The following is a 25,169-nucleotide window of genomic DNA, read 5'->3' as shown; positions in this document are numbered from 1 at the left end:
TTAAAAGTTCTATACTGGAACGGAAAATGGTTCATAATACTCACTGGTTTTCAACAGTATCCCAAATAATGTCAATTTGTAACAAAAATAATTTGAAATATTTAAATTAGCTTTTATAACTTTGGAATAAATGACGTATCGATAAATTAGTTTGATAACTCAGAGCCAATATACGTAAGATTCAGTGTTACCGTTGGCATTGACTCAGTCAACTGATACTGTTTGTAAATCATAAGTGAAAGATGTTTCTATATTATTGTTTTAATATACTTTTTTCTTAATGGTAATATGTATTCCGTTGAATTTAGATAGATAAATCTGTTTGGTTATTTGTTAAAATGATCTATGAACTGAATGGATTTTACACAGACCTTTTTATTCATATATTAATTATAAACAAATTTTTTGTTGTACACGTACAATATTTTATATGATCATGATTGGAACATAGTTACAATAAAATAATTTTTACATTATATTTACTCATGATCAATTTCATTCATTTCAACTAGAAGGAAGTATGTACAGAAAAAATGAAAGAAGTAGATTATTGTAAAATTGAAATATACACCATAGCAACTAGTCAACATGATATACGTTTATTACACGTGCATGTGGGGGGGGGTGTTCTCTTATCTGTTATGTTTTACTCACATTAATATTCACCAACATGATACAAGAAAATTATGTGGTTTGTTGATGATGATTGTAGATAAATAATTTTGAAATTTAATCTTGATGAATAGAAGGTGGAATTTATCGTTATAATTCTAGGAGAATTTTCTTTTTTTTCGAGAAAAAAGAGTGACAGATGTTTAATTAGTAATTTATTTATCAAAAGAAAAAAAAAGCACCATGACAGATAGGAATTCTTTGTTTTGATATCTTCGGGAAGCATGGTTTTAGTTGATTAGGTAAACTATTGTTCATTGTACCACGTGATGTGATGCGCTACAATGAGAATCTGATAAAAACAAACAACCGAGTAAAAGTAGAAATTTGAACCAAAATGTAAGATAATTGAATGTTAATTGTAGATTTGTCAGCTTGATCTGTAGACTAATATAAATCAATGACTATAAACACTAGGTTCCATGAGGGCAAATCAACTAATCGGTGCAAACATTAGATTTTTTGAAATTACTCTAAATCTCAAACTATGATAGACCTACTGACTTCTCATTTCCTCTTTCCATTTAGTTCTGATTTTTACTTAATTTGCCACATAAAATTCAGAATAGATGATTTATTTTCTATCAGAAGGAGTTTTTGTGAATATTATAGTAATTCTAATAGTTGAGGTCATGAGTCAATTGAAGCTAGACAACCATGGAAAACCTAAAAGCACTAGACGATCGTTTCGTCCTATTGTGGGACTCCTCAGCAGTGCGCATCCACGATCCCGCCTCGCGAGATTTGAAACCAGGACCTATCAAAGTCGCGCGTGAGCGCTTAACCTCTAGTTAAAAAAAATCAGTTTAGAGGATTACCGAAATGAAAGGAACTCATGTGGTTCTGTGAAGTTAGCCGTATCACAAAGTAGATTCATTTATTCATGACCATGAATCTATATGAATTATTTCATCTGTTATTACAATTATCTAATGTTGTTTTACACTTTCAAATTTAATAAGGTTCCATTATATGGTGTAGTTTAGCCAATTGATAGAAAAATTCACAGCTTTTTTAATTACTGGTCAATTAGCTTCAAAAATTATAACCATCTAAATGGTAATAACTGGAGGTGGAGTTCATGATGTGAATTTACACTGTTTTCGATTTATTGATTGGATGTATCATTGCTTTAAATCGTAGATTTTTAATCGAAGAACCTATACAACAACATATTTACATTGATAGATTGATCAGATGTTCTACTTATAATTTCAGGAATGTCTATGGCATAACATTTCATGAATATACATATACACATTTATACTCATGAACTAAATATCCACAAACGGTTTAAGTGATTGAAAATTAGTTCTCACAAATGAATTATTTCAAAATGAATATATCATATTTTTACTAGGGATCTATGACCTACTAAGACATTAGATAATGGTCGAACTATATCGATAACCTATTGAAGTAGAAACTGTGAATTATAATGCTGCAATTAAGTGACTAAATGATACTACACTCATGGCTACTGTAAATTCCTAAACCTCTTTTTGATGATTTTCTAGCTAATTTTAATGATGTAGTATGACTTGCTTACGACTAGTCACGTTGCAAAACTTAAAAAATAAATATTATCTTTATTCAATGCTATACATTTCGTTACAGTGGGAATTTTTCACCATCAGAGTTATGGAGTACTGTGAGAAACTTCTCTTTAACGTAATTATTCAAAAGTCATATTTTATAAATGTTTTTCAACAGTTAGTATCTCCCACTTATATTCTACAGAGAAAGTCTTCTGTCAGTTCAGGTGTTACGATTATCTTTTTCATCTAAATGCATGTATTTCTGTGTAAATACATCTTGTTTCTCTTAAAGGGTGGATAAGAAGAAAACTGTGCCAACAAGTGCAGTTTTTCAACCAGATTTTTCTGATACTTAACATCGTAATCAGTTATAACATTTCCCTAATAGCGAGTGAGTCCACACAGTTAGCATTTGTGAGCATTCCATCCAAACAAATCTAAAACAGGAAGGTATATTACAGTAATTGCACAGTTTAAGAACAGGTAAACTAAAAACCTGGGGAAGTCATTGTTTTTGGAGATTTTGGTTTTCCTTATAACCAGATCAAATAAAAATCATGATCAGTAAACAGTAAAGAAGACCCAATACTCATTAAATGATATTCTACAATGAGATTTAATTAGTCAGTGATAACTACTTATGTTGTCTTAAACACGGAACAGTTTAAAAGGTAAATTAGTTTTAACACTGAGTACTAAAATATCTGGTAAATAAAATGTTGTTGTAGCATATTGAAAATACCCCACTGTAAAACAATCTATGTGACCGTAAACATTTCAGCTTCTACGGGAAATATATCATAAATATTTTATGGAGGAATTTGATCTCATCATAATAATCACAGTTCGAAGGGTATATAAATTTCAGTTAAGTGATACAATTATATCAGGGTTTAACTAATAAATCACGGAGAAAATCAACTTTATATTCTTAAGAAATATAAAGTGATATAGTTTTTTTCGGGTATCGGAGTATTCCGAGCCAGCAAACTTGTTTTAAGGAATTCATTAATACTACTATATAGTTGTTAGTAGTTATGCTTCATAAATAAAAAACATTATGAGAATAACTGACCACTTAAGTTTTTGCATTTGATTAGAGGATGGAGATTTTTAAAAACGGCAAACAGAATCGAAAAATTGGAAGATAAAACCCAAACTATGGAGTGTTCTAACTTTGGTTTGTTCATTGTTTGCTATTACTGTGGATTGCAGCTTTATTTATACGTTGGAAAATAGTTTCATCAATTGGAAAAAGAAGAAAAATAAATAAAAATAATTATGATTGGCTATTAAGAAAAGCAAGAGCAAATGAGGTTAATTTCTACACTTTGAAAAAACTATTTAAACTAGTATTGATATAATCTGGTTTATATTGGATCACAATAGTGGTTGTTTTATGAATCAAATCAATGACTTAATGTATTTTAAATCAACATTTGTCATAAATTTGCCAGTAAAGATAATCGAATTGTCAACCTGTGTTGATCAAGAAATGTGCTGAAGAACAGAGAGAATTTATAAATAACAAGTCTTTGAGTTAATAAGGGAACATATATCGTCTGATGAATCAATACAAAATTAGCTGACAAGAATAACATGAAGTAGTTGAAAATTCCGAGATTTAGGGGTTATTTTCATACAAATTATGAACTGTTAGGATTAATTTAGTAGCACGAGACCTGTATTTAACAGTCAGCAACATATGTGTTTCTAACAGCGAAGAATAATTAATCCCTAATACTGCTGTATTGGACGATAACCCAGATGTCGAAAGCCAATTTATTGTATAATGCAAAATCAGTCCCTTGGCAAAATATGAAAATCATGAATTAAATACATGATTTACATTGTCCTTTACATACTGCATTATTCCTAAATTCTGTTGTTTTTAATTGCGCCTGGAGCCCCTCTGGGACAGCTGATGGTTTCAAGCCCGGATAAAGAAGGAGGGTTGGATATAGAGTTAGCGACCCCATTCCGTGGAAAACTAACTCGCTAAAAAACGATAACCAGAAAAAATTATTCAAACCATTTAAACCCTGCCCTGGGAGTTAGGTCTTCATTTAAAAGAGTTATGACGCCTCATGATGAAAGCTGAGTCTCTTCGAAAGTCATGAGGCTGATGCTCCTTCTGATAATCAGAGCGACCATTTATTTAGGTACATGGAATGCTCGTACAATGTGGGACACCGGGAGAGTCTTCCAAATTGCTGCAGAAATGAAAAGATACAAAGTGAAGGTGCTTGGAATCAGTGGAACGCATCGGACGCAGGTTGGACAACAACGACTAGCTTCAGGGTATTTGCTGTTATTCTCCTACCATGAAGAAGAAAATACTCAATATACAAAAGGAGTTGCACTGATGCTATCCAAACAAGCACAAAAAGCACTTATATGATGGAAATCTCATGGACCCAGGATCATCAAAGCCTCCTCCAAAACAAAGAAAGAGGGAATTTCAGTGAACGCCATTTAATGCTATGCGCCTACCAACGACTACAATGAAGACGCTAAAGATCAATTCTACAATTGGCTGCAGTCAATCATCGAGAAAAGCCCAACAAAGGACCTGACCATTCTGATGGGAGATTTCGATGCCAAGGTTGGAATGGACAACACTGGCTATGAAGACACCATGGCACGACACGGATTGGGAGAAAGAAACGAAAATGGTGAGAGATTTGCAAACCTATGTGCCTTCAATAAACTGGTCATAGGCGGCAGTATATTTCCATATAATCGCATACACAAAACCACATGGACTTCACCGGATCACACTACACAAAACCAAATCGACCATATCTGCATCAACAAAACGTTCAGGAGGACGATGGAAGACGTGAGAACCAAGAGAGGGGCTGATATAGCATCAGACCACCACTTGCTGGTCGCCAAGATGAGATTGAAACTCAAGAAGCACTGGACAACGGGGTGGACAACATCACAGAAGTTCAATACGGCATTTCTTCGGGATACTGACAAACCCAACGAATTCAAGATAGCCCTCAGCAACAGGTTCCAGGCCTTTCACGATCTACCCAGTGGAGAGGTAACTACTATGGAGAACAACTGGAAGGAGATCAAGAAGGCAATCACTCCAACATGTCATGAGGTTCTGGGCCACAAGAAGCGCCATCACAAGGAATGGATCACTGTTGATACATTGGATAAGATTCAAGAAAGGAGGAACAAGAAGGCAACTATCAATACCAGCTAAACAAGAGCAGAAAAAGCCAAGGCACAAGCTGAATAAACAGAGGTAAACAAGCAAGTGAAAAGGAGCATCAGAACTGACAAACGTAAATCTGTGGAAGATCTAGCAATGACGGCGGGAAAGGCTGCAAGAGAAGGAAACATGAGACAATTGTATGATACAACAAAGAAACTCGCTGGAAATTATCATAATCCAGAACAACCAGTGAAAAGCAAGAAGGGCAAAGTAATCACCAACATTGAGGAGCAGCGAAACAGGTGGGTAGAACACTTCAAAGAACTCCTGAATCGACCAGCTCCACTGAACCCACCCAACATCGAAATAGCACCCACAGACCTCACAATCAATGTTGACCCACCAACATTTGAAGAGACGAGCATGGCCACCAGACAAGTCAAGAACGGCAAACAGCGGGACTAGACAACATTCCAGCAAAGGCACTGAAAGTAGGCGTAGCGGTAACTACAAAGATATTCCACATTCTCTTCAGTAAGATTTGGGATGAAGAACAAGGATTAAGAAACTGTAAAGAAGGACTTCTGGTCAAAATACCGAAGAAAGGCGATCTCAGCAAGTGTGATAACTACAGGGGCATCACTCTTCTCTCAATACCGGGAAAAGTCTTCAACAGGGTATTGTTAAACAGGATGAAGGACTGCGTAGACGCCCAACTTCGTGACCAACAGGCAGGATTCCGTAAGGATAGATCGGGTACAGACCAAATCGCAACACTACGAACCATTGTGGGACAATCAATTGGATGGAATTCATCACTCTACATCAACTTCATTGACTACGAAAAAGCATTTGATAGCGTGGACAGAACAACACTATGGAAGCTTCTTCAACACTACGGCGTTCCTGAGAAGATAGTCAATATCATACGAAATTCCAATGATGAATTACACTGAAAGATCGTGCATGGAGGATAGTTGACAAAGTCGTTCGAAAAAAAGACCGGTGTTAGGCAAGGTTGCTTACTCTCACCCTTTCTCTTTCTCCTGGTGATCGACTGGATCATGAAGACGTCAACGTCTGAAGGGAAGCACGGGATACAATGGACATCTAAGATGCAGTTGGATGATCTAGACTTCGCAGATGATCTGGCCCTTCTATCCCAAACGCAACAACAAATGCAGGAGAAGACGGCCAGTGTGGCAGCAGTAGGTCACAACATACACAAAGGGAAAAGCAAGATTCTCCGATACAACACAGCATGCACCAATCCAATCACAATTGACGGAGAAGATTTGGAAGATGTAAAAACCTTTACATATTTGGGCAGCATCATTGATGAACACGGTGGATCTGATGCAGATGTGAATGCGCGGATCGGAAAAGCAAGAGCAGCATATCTACAACCGGACATCTGGAACTTGAAACAACTGTCAACTGCTAACATCAAAGTCACAATTTCCAATACAAATGCCAAGACAGCTCAAATGTTTGAGGCGGGAACTTGGAGAACTACGAAAGCCACCATCCAGAAGATACAAGTGTTTACTAACAGCTGTCTACGCAAAATACTTCGGATCCGATGGCCAGACACTATCAGCAACAACCTACTGTGGGAGAAAACAAACCAGATACCAGCGGAGGAAGAATTGCTAGAAGTGGATAGGGCACGCGCTGAGAAGAGCACCCAACTGCGTCACAAGGCAAGCCCTCACATGGAATCCTCAAGGCCAAAGGAGAAGAGGAAGATGAAAGTACACATTACGCCGAGAAAAGAAGACAGACTTGAGAAGAATGAACAAAAGTTGGACAGAACTGGAAAGGAAGGCCCAGGACAGAGTGGGTCGGAGAATGCTGGTCGGCGGCCTATGTTCCATTGGGAGTAGCAGGCGTAAGTAAGTCTGTTGTTATTTTAATTGCCCTCCGATTTCCTTCCCATCCCCTTGATTTTAATCTTATATTCTTAAGCATTCCACTTCCGATCTCTGTCATATGCTACTTATCTGTCAGCATAAGTAGCATACACTACATTAGTATTTGCAGCAATAGACTTCACAATGTGTTTGGTGGTGTGATGTACGAGACTGAGATCTGCTTAACTGAGTACGTTGTTATTTGGTGTAAAGCAATTCTTTATAAACTTTTAATTAAATGAAACCTCTCATCAGAAATATCATGAAATCGAATATCACCTTTTCGAAAACCTCTACGTCCATTAATTTTATCCACTCATTATTTCGATTATGGCTAAAAGACTAACTAGTGTGTATAATTACTTTTATGTCAGTCTATCAATTAATCTTGTTCTTTAAAATAAGACGCAGTGACTAGGCTTAAGTTAACGCTTATATATATATGAATATCCACCTGGTTTTAAGGAGAAATCATAACATGGGATAGTTGGATCCCAGAATATCTACTTTATTTAAAACTTTCGGAATGTTAAAGAAAGGTATTCTGTCATATTCTCGTAGTAGCGGATTATTCCAGTCTACAAAACAACTCGAATAATGCGTATTTTATAAACAGTTTTCCCTTGTTGTCTTCTTGGTAAATTAATGTACTTTTTTGGGTCACTTAAATTGCTATCAATCATGGACAACACAAGTTTGTTACATAACATAATCTAACCACTATGAAGTTTCTTCCATATTACTTTTGGTCCAGAAAGTATAGTAAGTTTGAATTAGTAAGAGGTCTCGTACACGCAACATGTTTTCACTGGTAGAGTAACACTATCTATTGATTCAAATGTAGTAATCGTTCACGTTACCATTCGATTAAATTTTGATAAATTCAACTACTAATGATTTTAGTTCAATAATCTGTTGTATTCCGATAAACTGTGTTGTGTATTCATTTAGTTCTGAGATTTCTTCAGCAAAAATTCATTTTATGGTTATTTGAGCATAAATGGTAATACCCAGAAACCATGGGATATGGTGTTATTTTCCCACAAATAAATCTTACGATGTAGGCTAGGCTTAGTCCCCTGAGTAGTTAGAAGGGAGAGGTGAGACTGAAAGCAGAGAACGTAAGGTCAGAGAGCGAAGTCGCACTGCCGAAAGTACTGAAATTTGAAGAGTGATGGTTTTTTTCTCTTAGGAAAACGGAATCTCCAGAGATGCTACATCCTTATAAAGGAAGGGGATGTGTACGAAAGATCTTGCTCTTCCCGTCTAAATAGTAGGAAGTAGTCCCTTGGGCTCTTTGGTCGGCCCCACGTCAGCGAGACCATTAATCCGCCCTTCCTTTCAGGACTCTCACGAGGAACTATTCTTATACAGTTTTGGCGGCCAGGAAGTGACAATTGCCAATGTACTTTTAACAGCACTTGAGATCACCATGTTTACAATCAAGCCTCCTATTTCGAACCTTAATATTTTATTTACATTACCAAATCCCATCTCCTGTCTTGAATTCTTCCATATGCAACATCCCTGCTAACCGTTCGAGTTCACAAAGCGCTACAAGAGGTTGCTTGATGCCGGGTTTAAAACTAGGCGTTGAAACTTCCAATGTTCGAAATCTACGTCAAAGTGGGCAACAGGCCTCACTAATTAGGATTCTAGGATATCGGGAATTTGATGTATCCTGTCTCCGAAACATGTATACAAGATCCTAAAAGGGTCATTCATTTGACTCCACGTAGCTACTATGAAGAGGAAGGGCAACTTACCTCCAGTGTGTACAAAGACCCGGTAGCAATTTCTCATGACCTAGCCGATGTAAGTATAGTACTACTTGAAAGTGGAACATGTACTCCGTGGATGAACTACTGTGGACGGTGGCTTATATGCTGTCCAATTAAATGATACTGCGGAAATTCTGAAAAACATGGACATATTACCGCCTCGTCATTGTTTATACCTAAGGGCTCAATGGCTGCAGTTCAGAGGAGTAAATGATGAATTTCACGGAAAGCTTCATGACTTCCTTCAGAAAACCAGACACTCAGATGCGGCAATTAAAGGTGATTTGGAGACTCAAGTAGGCTAAGTCAAGCTGTAAAACACTTAGGTGTGCCTTTTAGGACCTCAGGTCACCAGACAAAACGGCGGCCGTCTCCTCCACTTATACTAGGATGAATGCTTATTCCCAGAAATCACCAATTTTAAGCATATAAAAGGATAATACTTAGTTTGGTAACATTAAAATCGACAGACACAAATAGAACATATCACCATCAAGGATCTTTGGAGAAGTTTGATAAAAAGATTTTGGAGCATATGGTTAGACTCCGATCATGCCCTAGTGAGAGCACATATTTTCATATGTCTTATTAGACATGGAAACTACCAGGAAGACCTATTAGATGTTCGTTCAAGAATGAAAAAGATAAGAATCCATTCAAAAAAGGAGTATGTGAATATTGAGTCAATTATGAAGAAGACAATTGTCCCGAAAAAGCTTAGAATGATATCCAAACAGTCGTAAATACAAGAAGAGATATTCGTCATCCTTTGAAATCAAAAAGGTTAGAGAATATCAATGGATTTCGGAAACTTTTACTAAGTGTATAAGTAATTAAAAGCTCAGCCAGAGAGGATCCAAGAACGAGAAGTGATGACACTTTAGGCGTAAACTATAAGCACCCATTTGATGATCATGAGCAGTGGTGGAGCTGGAAGGCAGAGGCGATAGGTAAAACTTATTGACTGTCATGACTCAAGGAAACAGGTATTAAAAGTCAACTGTCAGTGAAGAGGAACTATAATCCATTGTCGGTCTAGGAGATTAAAGTGTTTATGTACAGTCGAACAACCAAGTGAGTAATGCTAAGGTTAGATATAAGGCACCAAGGGAAAGTCAGTCAGCTACAACGTAGGACCAGGCACATATGTGCATCGGTCCAGGTTGCCATACCGCATCAGCACAACAAGATGAACACCGGATTCATAGCAGTGGTTAGGTCAAAGGTGGTAATATATAAGAGAAAGATTGCATATAGAGATATAGTACAAGAAGAAAGAATTGGTTCGTAGAAAGAAAGATATGAAGTGATTTTAATCTCTTAGTTTAAGGGAAGACAGGGAGTGTATACACCGACGCCATTGTGATCGATTCTGAGCCATGTCACCAAGAGTCTCCAACCATTGGTTACGAAAGTCACGCGGACCCCAACCAAGTAGTCTGCATCTACCAACATGGCTCAGACTAGAAGTTAGTGTCTTCAAGCACTGATGCCACGTTTTGGTTTGGCCGCCCCTAACTTTCTTCCAACCATCTCCAATACCGGATAGCATTGCACGTCGTGGTAGTCGGTGTTCAGGCATACGTAACACGTGGCCCAACCATCTCAGTCGATGAAGATTCATGATCTCATCAACTGATTTACCATCATTCCCTAATACCCTACGTCTAACCTCACTATTACTTACCCGGTGGTCCCAGCAATATTTCTAAGGCATCTGTGGTCAAATACTTTATTTTTATTTTATTTGAACACATATATATTAGTACAGGAGTGCGCCAAATATATATGCGCCACACAATTTCAGTTCATTAATCCGGTCAAATACTAATAGCTTACGAGTGTCTTCTACTCTTAATGGCCATGTTTCGCTGCCGTAAATTAAAACAGAATGGACTGCCGCGCAGTGTACTCGTCCTTTTATTGATAGACGGATATCTCATTTTCGCCATAGGTGACGTAAGTTGGCAAAAGCCAAACGAGCTTTTCGAATCCGTGCTGAGATTTCGTCAGACACCAACCCATTAGGGCTGGTCAGACTTCCAAGATAAGTGAAGTTGTCAACGCGTTCGACTACTTCACTCCCTATCCTTAGTTCAGGTGTTGACGCAGACCAGTCCTGAAGCAACAACTTGCATTTAGAGGGAGAGAAGCGCATTCCAAATATTCTGGCATTGTTGCTTAGTGCTACCAAAAGACTCTGCATTTTGTCAGCGTCTTCACCAAACAGGACTATGTCATCTGCGTATTCTAAGTCGATAAGTGGACCTCCTGGATGGAGATCAATACCCGAGAACTCAGTCGACGAGAAAGTTATTTCCATCAGTAGATCTATGATGAAGTTAAACAAAAATGGGGAAAGTGGACAGCCTTGACGGACACCACTTGTGGTTGCAAAAGTAGATGACAGTTCGCCATAAGCTCTGACTCGACTGGTAGTGTTCGAGTAAAGAGCCTTCACAAGGTTTATGTACTTCTGTGGTACGCCTTTCAATGACAGACACTGCCACAGAATCTCGCGGCCTACCGAGTCAAATGCTGCTTTTAAGTCGAGAAAGACCACTATTGTCGGACGCCGATAAGTATGCCTGTGTTCTAGAATCTGACGAATGGTGAATATGTGGTCGATGCAGCCACGACCAGGGAAAGTGGCCAGGAAGTGTTGTATATACTCAATCACTGTTTACTTCGACGAGTGATAGTGGCTGGAGTAGGTTGGAAGAAAGCTGGAAGCGACGAAGGCAATACATAGCAACAGTTTTTGAAATCACTGACTACTGGACACAGGCATGTTGGTAGACAATAACTACCTTGTTGAGGTCCACGCGATCAATAGTTTCAAAAATTTAGTATATCCCTTGGGACCCATCTCAGTAAAGCAGATATATTTACTTTTCATCTTCCCCTAGATCATGAGCTTCAATGTCCCTTCATACAATTATTTAATTCCGAATTACATTTTTAATATCTAATCTTTCACACTATTATAATTATTACAATTGCCTTGACTCTTTTGCTATCCATCTAGACATGCTGATGTGCTATGAAAAATTGGGCTAAGGTATATTTACACTAGGCTGTCGGAGCACAGCTCAGATAACAGCAATGAACCACTTATTTTGATGTAAGCGATATAGATGTCTAATGAATCTAGTTTTCAAATAAAGGATTTATAACTAATAAATTTAAGTGATTTTCGGGAACTACTTGATTTTACACTTATAAGAAATAAACACTGAAATATTTCTACATACGTTAGATGGATAATTTTCATAAAGTAAAGTCCTTAGTATCAATCTTCCAGGTTGGTGGGACGTGAAAATGTTTTCGTGGAACCAATCACATAGTGTAGGTTTAATCCGTTTGTTTCGGTTAACACCGTGGAAGTCAAATACTAACTTGGCAGATGAAGAACCTATCCATAATATCATACATAGGCAGTAACCAAGGCGTTTTAGTGTAGCATTTAATGTGTACACGGAGAAATGGGAGTAGGCCTGATACAATTAACAAATTATTTTGGGGATTAGTAACGTTCCACTAATACTGATGCATTGAGAAGTGGATGGACATAACTAAACTGTGCATATTCACAAGAAACATGAACACATAATTCGGAATTGACGAAATATGGAGTGATTATGTAGAAGACAAGACAAAAAGTACTAGTTTGGGATTTTAGATTCTTGTGAAATAAAACAGAAAACAGGAGAAAATTGATAAGTAACAGGGAAAGAAAGACATGCAAATAGAAGTTTGATTAAAGTCAATTATATTACTTTTTTACATCAGTTGTTAAGCATAAATTAAGTGTATACCTTAAGTAGGAAAATGAGCACTATATATACTCACAGTAACGAGTAGGACTCATCACAAAAGTACAAAAAACAGTACATAAAAATAAGTACTGAGTCGTTTAGAATGATGATATATAACAAAAAATTTCAAATTTTGTTTACATATTGTAAATGTCTATAAGTTGAATTCATTTTAAAATCTCATTCCATTGGACTGATGACGTGGTTTCCCATAGGTGAATGGTAAGTAACGGTATTTGATCATATGCTAATAAGTACAGAATTTGAAAAAAATTTAAGATAGAAGGAAATCCAAAATATTTTAGAAATGAATGATGAATAGTTGAGTTTTTATCGAATATATTTTTTATGAAACAACCTTTGAGTAGATTGACAAAAGCTTATGGAGTGTGGCATAAATATCAACCTCTCCCACTGTGACAGGTCAATACTCTCGACATACTTCATTTCTTTTAATAAGCTACACACAACTGTACAAATAGTTATTTGGTAATTCTGATACAAACTAACAATACTCGGTTAACCGTTGGTTCACCAATTTATGAGCTCGATTGAATAGATGATTATCGTTTCGAATTTAGCTTTACGTGTCAAGGCCTGTAAAAATGAGTGCTTTTAAAAACTATTGCCGGTGAGACTATAATTTATGAACAACCTTTGAACGAATCTCAAGTGACCCTAAGAGATTTCAGTCAATGAAAAAGCAGTCGGTGTAGAGTAGAAATATACTGTACAAAACTAAAGAATTAGGATGGATACACTTCCTTGACATGGTTTAAAAACGTCTCAGGGTTAGAAAGAGGCTCTGCTGTTCATAAGTCGTAATGCAAACGATATAGAAACTCATTCATGTGACTTCACAATAGTCGACATCTGGAGCCATGATAAGGTCGCAAAAATTCTTTTAGCCTCAACCACATTGCTTCTAATATTGGTGTGTACTCCGGTGGTAGTCTACAAAATATCGCTTATGAACGACTAAATAATGCACGCAACCGTACAACTGTAGCTTTTCGGTTTTCAACGCACTGGAGGTATCCTTTTGGAGATGATCTATTATAAATACCAAGGACCGGTTAAGTATATTTAAGGAAGTGCTACTTACCCAGTCATCTTGAACACTTTTTTCTCTATTGAATTTGTGTTTTCCAACGATTGTCGTCAATCTCTACGATTCCCCCGATTCTTCCGAACGACTGGCGCAAGCTTATCATTTTCATTGCACATATATTTCGACAGTACTCATACTACCGAACTGCCGAAGTTTCAGTACCATCTGCGAAGGTTGCAGCTGGTTACTGGTGCTTTTGGTATCCGGTTCGCGAAAACTATCAAATTCTTAGTGTCAATCGGGGTGGAGTAAAAAATGTACCCGTTCTAGAAAACTTTGGCTTCCAACATATATTACATCGATAGTCTGCATAATATCCAGCAGTTATTTGAACGCCGCAATCGCAAATAAAGGAGTTTCTCGTTATTTTTAACTGTTGTGGCTGCCCAACTAAGACGACTTGGATATTGAAACAGGCGCCGTAACCTTGGAATCGATTACTCGCTTCTGATCATCACGTCCATAAATAGTGGTTTCGCCACACAAATAACGGTAGTTCGGTAATGGGAATCATTACTGACCGCAGTTTTACTTTAGCCATTACTAGTTGTTAACATATGGCCTAGACAAAATGTAGCTGGTAAATAATCCTTAGTAACTAACAAAAATTACGATGAAAACACTCGAATGCAATAAGTAAGTTAACAAGTCTCATAAACAAAATAGTTGAATATTATCGAACATACCGATATTTGACGCTTCATAGTCACGTAAAACAGCAAAAAGAAGTACATCACTAAGATCGGCCAAAACACAGGTACATCGAGAAAGCTCAGAAATGTACAGAATATAGATATAAATAAACATATGGTACATGAGTTCCTGTTAAACTATAGTCAACGAAAAAATCATCATACCAAAACTTAAGTTCAGGTAATTTCCTTAAAAAAGGCCTGAACTCTTCCGATGACTTGGTTGGAAGTACTTCATCTAAGAGAGCGAATCTTTAAAAAAATACACGCAGCTACCAGTGGAAGTTTCAGGTACAATTTTGGGCGAAAGAAAATCAATTAGTCTGTTCAGAAGAAATATTCCCATCACATACGTAACCACGTGATAACCCTGAAAAAATAAAGTGAAGGGCGAAGTATTACAAAACCTGTGTGATGATAACACGTAATATATAGAAGAAGATGAGAAGAACAGTAAAGCACCATCTTCCGACTGCATAAGGGGTCAATACATCGTACAAATGTTGTATCTTCTATCGTCTCTCATAAAAACAAAGGAATAACACTAACCACTTCGCAGAAACGAAGAAACTCTGGTTTTGACGAAGGGCTTGGAACTTCTTGAGTATAATAATCCATCACTAGGTGAGATTTGTCTTCAGCGCTGTGACCCTGATCAACAAGGTCGAGACTTCAGTACAGCTTTCAAGAAACTTTTTGAAAAACACTAGTGTTCTTTTCCCTAATATTAAGGCATTTCGTCACGAAACGGTGAACGAAGTTTTTTAATTGATTGTTTTTTGGTAGCGCGGTTTACTTTATGCACGTGCAATACCTGCGATATTACTTTGGTTTGGATTTCTCAAACTTATTATGTATACGTAAGCAAATAGCACACAACTTTCAATTCGAAGAGTCCAACCTACGGTTGGCTTCGGCTGATCGCTCTTTTTTCGGGTTTCCTTTGAATTACTAATCAACCGGATTTCCACCATACGGTGTTCAGTATTTCCAAGATAATACGCTATTTTTAATATTTTGGAAGTAATTATTGCACGCGACTTTAGATATTTTGTTTATTCAAAATGTTGTTTCATAGCTATGTACTGTCATTATCCTATTTCACTCATTATTTTATATCAAGTTTAAACATCATCATGGTCATTAAAACAAATATAAATTATCAGGATTCGCTCCTGAAGATGTCATAGGCACACATATTTATTTAAAATTATCAGGTTGTCATTTAGATATAATCGGGAGTTTTGAATAAGTATATGTAACGGTAAATAAATCTCCAAAGTCAATAGTTCTGTAAGTCTTCGACATTTGATGCTGACCTCACTAGTTCTACTAGATTCACTATAGTTAAATGCACTCAGTCATGCATCCTCACTAGCTCACATGTGGCTACACCAAGCTACTCATATCTTGCAACCGCCAGTCAGCTTAGACCAAACGTTCCTCGACATAACGAAAGCCTTCCAAATACATCTTCAAACTCCTTAATTTCTGACTTATGGTTTGACTGGGATAGTATACTCTGATTACAAAGGTGTTACTGGTTAAGGCGTTTTCAAACTCCGAATATTGTGGCATCTTTAGTGGTGAGGCCGACGTGATTTGGTACACAGATTCGTGTGCTATGAGTCTGTTACTTGTTAGAACTTTATATCTTGATTCTAAATTTTCATTTTTACATATGGTGATACTGTTTTCATGTATTTCTTTCATTACCATACTTTACATTAATCATGAGCGAACAGACTCCTAAGCTGTTTGAGACTGAGACCCACCACCCTCATTTCAGCTAATGCCCTTTAGCCAAAAATCGAAGCCTGTCCCTGCTACATAGAAGCTGACTTCCACGACCACGGCGTGACCGACCCACTTGCACAATTACCCACAGCAGTGAAGGCGCTACAGCCGACCGAAAAAGGTTAGACCAACCGTTCAACAAAATTGATCTACGACATAGCTCAGCAACAAAAATGTTGCGACGAATGAGAAAGACCATTGGTTAACGGACCTTCAATGAGGGCCTGTCTAACCTTCCGCAACAGGTGCAGGCAGTGCTTGTCTCATTTCAGAACAACTCTGTAGACGAGCTAGATGCATCTGACTACCGGATTTCGAAAATCACCAGAACCCCCGACGCCGAGGGCTATTTAGTCAAGGAAATGATCCAAACGACACGAGATGACGTTACAGAACTCCGTCATACTCTGACATGTCACCTTACTATTCGTGATAACCGTAGACACTTCCGAACTCCTAGAAGGGGTACTTCATGAAAATGATTAGTCTCTAGATCAAGAGAGACAGATAAACCCGACTGGTGTTGGTATCATAATCGGTACGGAAAATATTCTCTAAACTGCAGAAAACCCTGCAATTTTCTGAGCCTCAAGCCGACCGACGCCATAAACCTTTCAGAAAATTTGCCAGCCGACAAGCTTAAATGACGAACATAGCCGTATGTTATGCATCACTTATGTGATTACGAAATTTTGCTACCTCGTCGATACCAGTGCAGAAGTTGGTGCTCTTCCATCAAGTTATAACGACCGGCTGCACGTAGCAGCTTTCAACTTATGGGAAACCAATTACCACATATGGCAAGTGGTATGTGCACCTTAACGTGGGTTTACGCAAACCCAGATGTTTCTCTACCAGTCATTGATATTAGATCCGCCACAATATCATAATCTACTAATCGACAAGCGTAAACGGAGGTTAGTAGACGGAAATACTAATTTATCTGTTTGTATAACTTCCTTTTTCGGTTGTAGATTGTCCCCACTCACAGCAACACACACGATCGATCTATGCTATGAACAAATAGTCGATAAGTACCCTAAGATATACCAAACACAACCGAAATTACTATGTGTAGCCAGCAATGTAACACATCACACCACGACTACGGGACCACCTATATTCTTGAAAACGCGCCAACTAGCTGCAGAAAAGCTGAGGTTGGCTACAAACGAATTCGATCACATGATAGAATTAGGATTCATTCGGCAATCGAACAGCTCATAGGCATTTCCCTTCCACATTGTCTCTAAAAATGGCAGCAATGTTTGACGAAAGCCATTCCGGATCGTTACCCCTTGCTATATGCACTCACGATTTGACAGCTACCTTTAAACACGTAGAATGATTGTTTAAGTTCATTATTACTACTGATGTAATAGTAGACCTAATCCTGAAATTATAGATTTGTCATGATGTGACAACCTAATCTATAAGACCTTACGTGGAAGTCACGTTTTCCACACTGACTTATCGTATCGTGACAATCAGCAGTATGATATTTAGTACTTCCGAAAAACACTTTTAGGTCAAATACAGAATAATGCATTTAAACGGAATAAATTCAGGTTATAAAGAATGACCACGTCACTGAAGCTGTCATGCCAACCAACTGAATTGAATGAATATTCCCGCGTCCACCATTGTTGGCCTTCTCTCCGTGTTAAATGTTGAATATCTGTTTTCCCAGTTATCTCATGTTCACCTTCAAGGATTGTGTAGTTAAAACCAATACCGATGCACTACTCTCCCACTAGAATGAACGTGACATTGGTTTGATACCATATCGAGTGAGATTGTTGCACGCCGGAGGTTACCAAAAGATCAGTAAGAAAATCCCCCGGGTATTGATAAACTGAAAGATAAACAAAAAAGAATCGAGTAGCAGCTGATCGAGAAATAAATGTATTAATTTTAGAATGTTTGGTTTAATTTCTAACATGTGCAAAATAGAAATTTAGGTGATTATTTAAGAGTTAAACAAAGTGGGATTATAATAATTAAGAACAACTTATCATAAAGATATTTTAACAAGTCACGTCAAGGTGCATATTAATCACCGTTAGTTAACAGAGTAACTTGTGGAAGTATAAGTATGTTATGCTAAGAAATAAAAAACAAACAATATTGCATAAATTTCCATATTGGTATCATCTCTGGTTGAGACTAGGAAGTCAGTTGACGTTTATGCAGTTCACTGTCTGTATGAGTTGACTTCCAATTACATTTTCACCGGTAAACTAAGTGAAAGAACAGAAGTATAAACATGGGAAGAATTCCAACTAGTGTTCCAAATACTTTGTCAAGTTTAACACGGTTTATTTATTTGTGGAGAGATTTTCTCGACCTCACTATTGTTTACTCATGAAAGGAATTACTAAGACTACTAATACACATGAATGGTTATCGAAAATTCATTTAATACATGAAATTGGTGACAATTATGTGAATTCCGGACAGATGGCTAACATTAATTCGTTAGATATGAGTGGATCCATGAGAAATATGCTCTAGACTAAATGTTTTAGTGTACAATAAACCAATTATTTATATACATATTTATCGGCTGACAGTACCTACAATTTATAGAGTTTAGCATAAGATAGAAAATGACTTATTCAAAATATAGTGATTAAAAATTATTGAAATCAACAAAGTTTATGTGCCACAAACATAGGTGATACGGTGTTGCACAATTCTTCAGCCTAAATAAATGTCTACAATGTGATAAACAGTGAGTGGTGCTCATGTGATCATCAGGGAGAATATAGGCTGTAACCAAGGGGAGTACAACTTGAACTTTAGTCAGTGTTGGGTTAAATTCGACAGTGATTTTTCAGTTTGCAGATTTGCTCAACTGCTTATACTGATGATTTGCATGCATGGTTGTATTTAGGATGGAATGGCGTATTTAGAATGAAACCCTATTCATGTCGGTTTTCCTTCGGTGCAATCGAAGGACACGAGCCTCTCAATTACGATACTTCACACGATAATCAACACTCACGATGACACTTCGTTGGTATCTCACAACCAACTAAAAAGAACGCGTTCTGGAAGAAGAGTAAGGTTTCCAGAACACCTAAAGGATTACTGCATGTATGACACCACATAAGATTTTGCTTCGTCTAAACTTTTTTGTATTATTGTGTCAAAATTTTTTTGATATGCTCATATATATATATATATATATATCCATTGTTGCTATTATGCTTATACGTATGTTTTTTCCCAAAAAAACAAAAAAGATCCATTGTGCGAAAATCGTTCCTACACTGTTGTATGTTTGAGAAACACATGTATGTAAGCTTATTTTCCTTTCTTCGCCCGTTCTGTTTCCTTTCGCACGTACGAGTGTAACTCGACATGCAGTTACAGGTCCTTTTCCGTTTACAGGACGACTGGAAAAGATTAAAAAACCGACGAAGATTACGAAGAAACGAAATTTTCATTGTACTTGTTTTTCATTACTATATTGTGACACCTAGTCCCTTATAATAAGGAACGACGACCAGACGTTGCTGAACATAGAAAGTTATCAGAAGAGTGTTTATCGTAGAGTTTAAACATTTGACTGGCCACGTCTTAGGTTCATCACCACCCAACTAAAGAGGGAGTGAACTGTAATAGTAAATAAATCCCCAAAATCAATAGTTCTGTATGTCTTCGACATTTGATACTGACCTCAATAGACCAAAACTTCCTCGACATAGCGAGAGTTTTTCAAATATATCTTCGAACTCCTTAATTTCTGACTTCTGATTTGACTGGGTTAGTATACTTCGATTATAAAGGTGCCACTAGTTAAGGCGTTGTCAAACTCTGAATACTTGTGGCATCTCGAGGTATACTGTTAAAGTATTATGATAATTAGGAGTATTTGAATTATAGTATGAACTAAGAATCCCAGAAAAAACGCAATTGGATCAAGAAGTACTAGATAAGCACGAACGAATGTACTGTGTTTGGAATTCGAAACCAAGCATTCAACAAATACAAAGGAATCATTAGTTCATTCAAACACCACAAGCATCCAGAGAAATGATTTCGAAAAATGAACTTCATCGAACCTATACGAAGAAAACTTAGGGTCATTACTTTTTATGACTGTGAACTTAATTTTGAGGTCTGTCTGAAATGTAAAGGCAATAATTACTTTTAGGCACGTTAACGACTAGAAGAGTAATCTAATATCACCCTTTTTGACCATATCGTAAAATTAAATTGTTTTGTGTCTATCTATGGAAGTCGTAAAATCTTTAATTTCTTAGCCTAAATCACCTTAATCTGTTTACCTAGTTCTCATGGTTCTAAACTACCATACAAATAGTAGTTAATGATGTAAGAGGCGAATTCGTACTTGATGAGTGTGTGAGAATGAAGATAACATGGGGCTCAGTCAAACTGCTACAACTTCTATCTTTCGTGATGTGTTGTACATGTGCATAATATAAAGAATAATAAATGAATTAGTAGTTTACTTTCTGAATAGACATTGGAGAAAAATTTAGGATTGTATGGTATAGCATTCAACTTCTTCAAAACCATGTGCATCAGCAATGAAGATTTTGATTGAGAAATTTATTACAAGCCTGATATATGCAGGAAAGCTTCCTGCGTATATGAATAAGGTTACTGATACATTGGAGGAGTTAGACGGTAAGAAGCACAAATTAAGTTCATCTAGTTTCAGATCTTCATTTTTTTTTAAAATGAATGGTGTGTGGAATGCATAACATAACTCACAAATAAATGCTAATAACTGTTGGTAACAGATTTGCATTTTCCTTAGCTGGACATAAAAATAGGGTCCAGAAATCACCTTAGTTTGTTAAAAATGTATGCTGTGCAAATGAATCCAAAGAATATCATGTATCAACATGGAGGATGGTGGAAATTACTGAATGTTATCGATATTGGGTTGGTTGTCCAGTAACTCAAACTAATTGGAGCTAGACATTACACGATTGGATGCCAGACTAGTGGTCAAGAGGTTGAAAGCTCACACGCGTGACCAAAGGTCCCGGGTTCGATTCCCAATATCGGAGTCGTGAATAGGCAGTTCTGAGGAGCCTCACGCCGGGACGAAACGGTTGGCCAGAATTTCCTGGTTTTCAATTAGTAACGAACTTAGGGCGGTTTGTGAGACCCATATTATTAATTGTTTTATCTGAGATAGTCATGACTTGAATTCAGATTTTCGTTCACACAAAAATGACTGAAACTGAAAGAAAATTTGGGTTCAAAATTATGAATTTTCATATGTTGTCATTGTTGCAGCTTCACTGTATGAACCGAGAATATCTTCAGAGTAACTGATAAATCAAATTTTATTAAATTTTAATGTAAAGAGACTGGTTGCAAAAATGTTAAATCTGTGAAAAGTAGGTTAATTAAAATCTCTCACTTGCTTGATAGGAGTAATAATTTTGCATAGTATGGTTTATTTTGTGCTCGTATGTGCTCGTAATTACTTTATATGAAGCTTGTAGAGTGCTTCCGTGACAACTCTGAATAATGAATCACCAAAGAAGCCATTAAATCTATTAACGTCTTCAGACGTAATCAATCTATCGCTACTCACCGAATTCACGTCACTATTACTGAGTTCTTTACTGAACTGAAATCGGTGAGGCTATAATTTATGGGAGACCTTTGAGCGGCGCTAAAGTAACCTTGAGAATGTTCACCTACTTACTAGGGCTAAATGAAAGGTATAAGTCTGTTTGAAGAATAAGGACTATGATTTACAGTTGAGGGTCAGGAATTAGATTTGGAGTTTTCATCACGAAATGACATAAGCTAAAATGCCAAAAAGTTATTTAGCCAAATGGATGAATGGATTTCGCGTCAAAACAAAATCCTGTTATTCTAAGACTGATTTGTTCGTCCATAAATTATAGTTTCGCCACTTTCATCCATTTCTAAGTGATCAGTATATTGGGTGTTCAGTACTTGTGAATTAACTTTGGAAAGTGGATGTTATGGCGATGACAGTGTCAAGAATATACAGTTGGATCTAATACCTTGATTGAATGCATGGCGCTATTTCGTATAGGTTTTTAACCTGTATGTATGTCCCTATTACTTTGTTTATTTATCAACTTTTAATTTTTAAGAAAGTACTTAGACTAAGTCAGACAGTTGTCATACTTATGATACGGTATACTGGAAGTCGTTACTCTAACATAATGAACATGTTTTTTCTTCCCATTTTTATGTCGTTTAATTGATATATTAAACGTGTTTACACTGATCATAGCTGTAATCAATTATGAAGGAGTCTAACCAGACAGAATAAAAAAAGATGCAGAGTTGTTTTTGGTCTGAAAAACAGTCAGATTTTTTTATGAATGTTCCTCTATTTTTGTCTCGCCGTTCAACACACACATGTACATACATATCATTAAAGTTTTCTTTTGATTAACCAACTGTCTCATCAGCCTTTTGAAAACAGACTGTCTGAAAAAATTCATATACAATCAGTGAAATTAGACTTTATAAAGTACTCCCCATACTGCATATATACAAACAAAAATATAAGAAACAGATATATGTATACGCATATTAACCGTTTTTTTTTAATTTACTCGTCAAATGCCCTAGAGTAACTTTTATTTTCAAAACAACACAATAAATATGAACAAATATTTAATGGTCTCTTCTCCCCCCGTCTTGTGGTTTGAGAAATTTACACATTAACCAATAAGTAATGTATATATTCATATTTTTAAGATGATCATTATTTTTAGTAGCGAAACCTATATCATTCATAATATATTAGTTCTTAAATAAAGACAGATCATATAAACTTCATCACTGAATTTACAAATATACAATGAGCTCATTCACATAAATTGACAAATACAGCCTTAAATCACGTATTGGAGAGTAAAGAAATTATCCATTTATAATCCAGTGAATACAAAACAAGTTCGAAATAAGAATTTGACGTTTACGAGTTAAGACCTTGGATAACTGGTCAGAAATATAGCGTGTTTCGTATATTTTTTTTGCTTTGATTATTCAGTTAATTTCCTCATTATGAAAGTATTACACGTGAAGTTAATTTCTCATACACAATTAATAAACAACTAGAAAGAAACATTACACAATATTTATAAAACAGAAGTTTAGCTGATAGTTCACAGTTATTACTAGTTAAAGATTTAAATCAGTAGTGGCCTATTCAAGTTCAAAGTAAGTAAAGACTGATACTATAAGTAGTTTGAAGATCAATCATCTTCAACTTCAGAATGACTTACCGTAACATTTATAGTCTAATCTCAATAGAAATACGACAGTGAGAGTGTGACTTTAAAATATATCAGAAAGACAAAGTAAGTTAGATATAGGACATGAAACGATAAAATAATACTGTTCAATCTATACCAAAAAAAATTTTCGTGTTGACGTCGTTTATTTGATACTCACTTCACATAATTTCAGTAGCATCATAGATGAACAAGGAGGATTCAATGCAGATGTAGAGTCAATGATTGGCAAAGTAAAGGCAGCATTCATACAGTTGAGGAACATATGAAACTCAAAACAACTGTCAATCAACATCAAGGTCAGTATCTTTAGTACGAACGTCAACGCCGTCAGTTGTATTGTACGGAAGTGAAACTTGGAGAACTACTACAACCATCATCAAAAACGTACAAGTATTTATAAACAATTGTCTATACAAGATACTCAGTGTCCGTTACCTGGATACCATCAGTAATAGCCTATTGTTGGAGAGAACAAACCAGCTTCCAATTGAAGAGGAAATTAGGGACAGATACTGGAAGTGAATAGGATATATGTTGAGCAAGTCATCAAACTGAATCACGAGACACGCGCTAACATGGAATCCTGAAGGGAAAAGGAAAAAAAGGAAGACTAAGGAACACATTGGTTCGGGGATCAAAAGCAGGTATGAAAAGGATGAATAGTAACTGGAAGCAGTTAGAAAGGACTACCCAGAACAGAGTTGAACGGAGAATGCTAGTGGGTGGCGTATGCTTTTCCATGAAAGTGTAACAGGCTTAAGTAATTAAAAGGAACTATAGTGAACTTTTTGTATATTTGATAGAAAATAAGACACTGATGTTACTATCTACTCTTGAATTACATAAAAGACCTGAAATTAAATTAGAGCTTAGTTTTTAAATATTGTGATACCCAGGTGTTCCATTACGAAAAATGTTGGAATCAATCCTATGATACATTAATTAATTCATTAAAAGACATTAAACTTTTTTCACTTGGTGAGTTTCATAGATGAGATTCTAATCTATGTTACAATACCAAACATATGGTTGTCATGATTATCAGTAATGCATATCGATGTATGTATTACAAACTATTAGTAAAACTGCAGGACATAGTAGCTTTAGTTACGAGGGTGAGGAATGGTTTGTACTTATTAGTGCTTCACACACAATATTTGAAGATAAGATATTCAACGTTCTAATTCTTGTTTAATCTCTCTAGAAAATTATTAAGATTTTATCATATTTAATACAATCCTCTGTTTCTTTTACCAGCTGACGAGTCCCAAATAGGACGAAACGCTCTTCCTAGATCCCACTGATAGCCACCATCCATCTTTGCTTAAAAAGCTTGTGACTTGAGGCAATATCAAGGCAATCCACACAGGATGCACATATGCCAACATGAGACTGATC

General features: G+C 36.5%; 1 protein-coding gene across 3 annotated transcripts; it reads right to left on the bottom strand.

Moving 5' to 3' along the window:
- Positions 1-812: 812 nt before the first annotated feature.
- RER1_3 (retention in endoplasmic reticulum protein 1) lies at positions 813-23,767 on the bottom strand (the record flags this gene model as incomplete). 3 transcript variants are annotated; one of them, XM_051218517.1, is made up of 8 exons in its annotated part: positions 813-964; positions 3,286-3,425; positions 14,692-14,827; positions 14,863-14,935; positions 14,974-15,067; positions 15,105-15,209; positions 15,247-15,367; positions 23,760-23,767. In XM_051218517.1, 7 exons carry the CDS (start codon positions 23,765-23,767, stop codon positions 3,324-3,326), a joined length of 639 nt encoding a protein of 212 aa, XP_051074433.1. In that variant the 3' UTR covers positions 813-964; positions 3,286-3,323. The 3 variants fall into 3 exon arrangements, with proteins under 3 accessions (XP_051074433.1, XP_051074431.1, XP_051074432.1); XM_051218518.1 differs by lacking the exons at positions 813-964; positions 3,286-3,425 and adding an exon at positions 12,529-13,141; XM_051218519.1 differs by lacking the exons at positions 813-964; positions 3,286-3,425 and adding an exon at positions 12,529-13,141 and having other exon boundaries at positions 14,692-14,935.
- Between the last annotated feature and the right edge of the window lie 1,402 nt (positions 23,768-25,169).

Source organism: Schistosoma haematobium, chromosome 1, assembly GCF_000699445.3.
Source record: "Schistosoma haematobium chromosome 1, whole genome shotgun sequence".
Taxonomy (NCBI): domain Eukaryota; kingdom Metazoa; phylum Platyhelminthes; class Trematoda; order Strigeidida; family Schistosomatidae; genus Schistosoma; species Schistosoma haematobium.
Note: the sequence above shows the minus strand (reverse complement) of the source record. Positions and strands in the feature narration are given on the sequence as shown.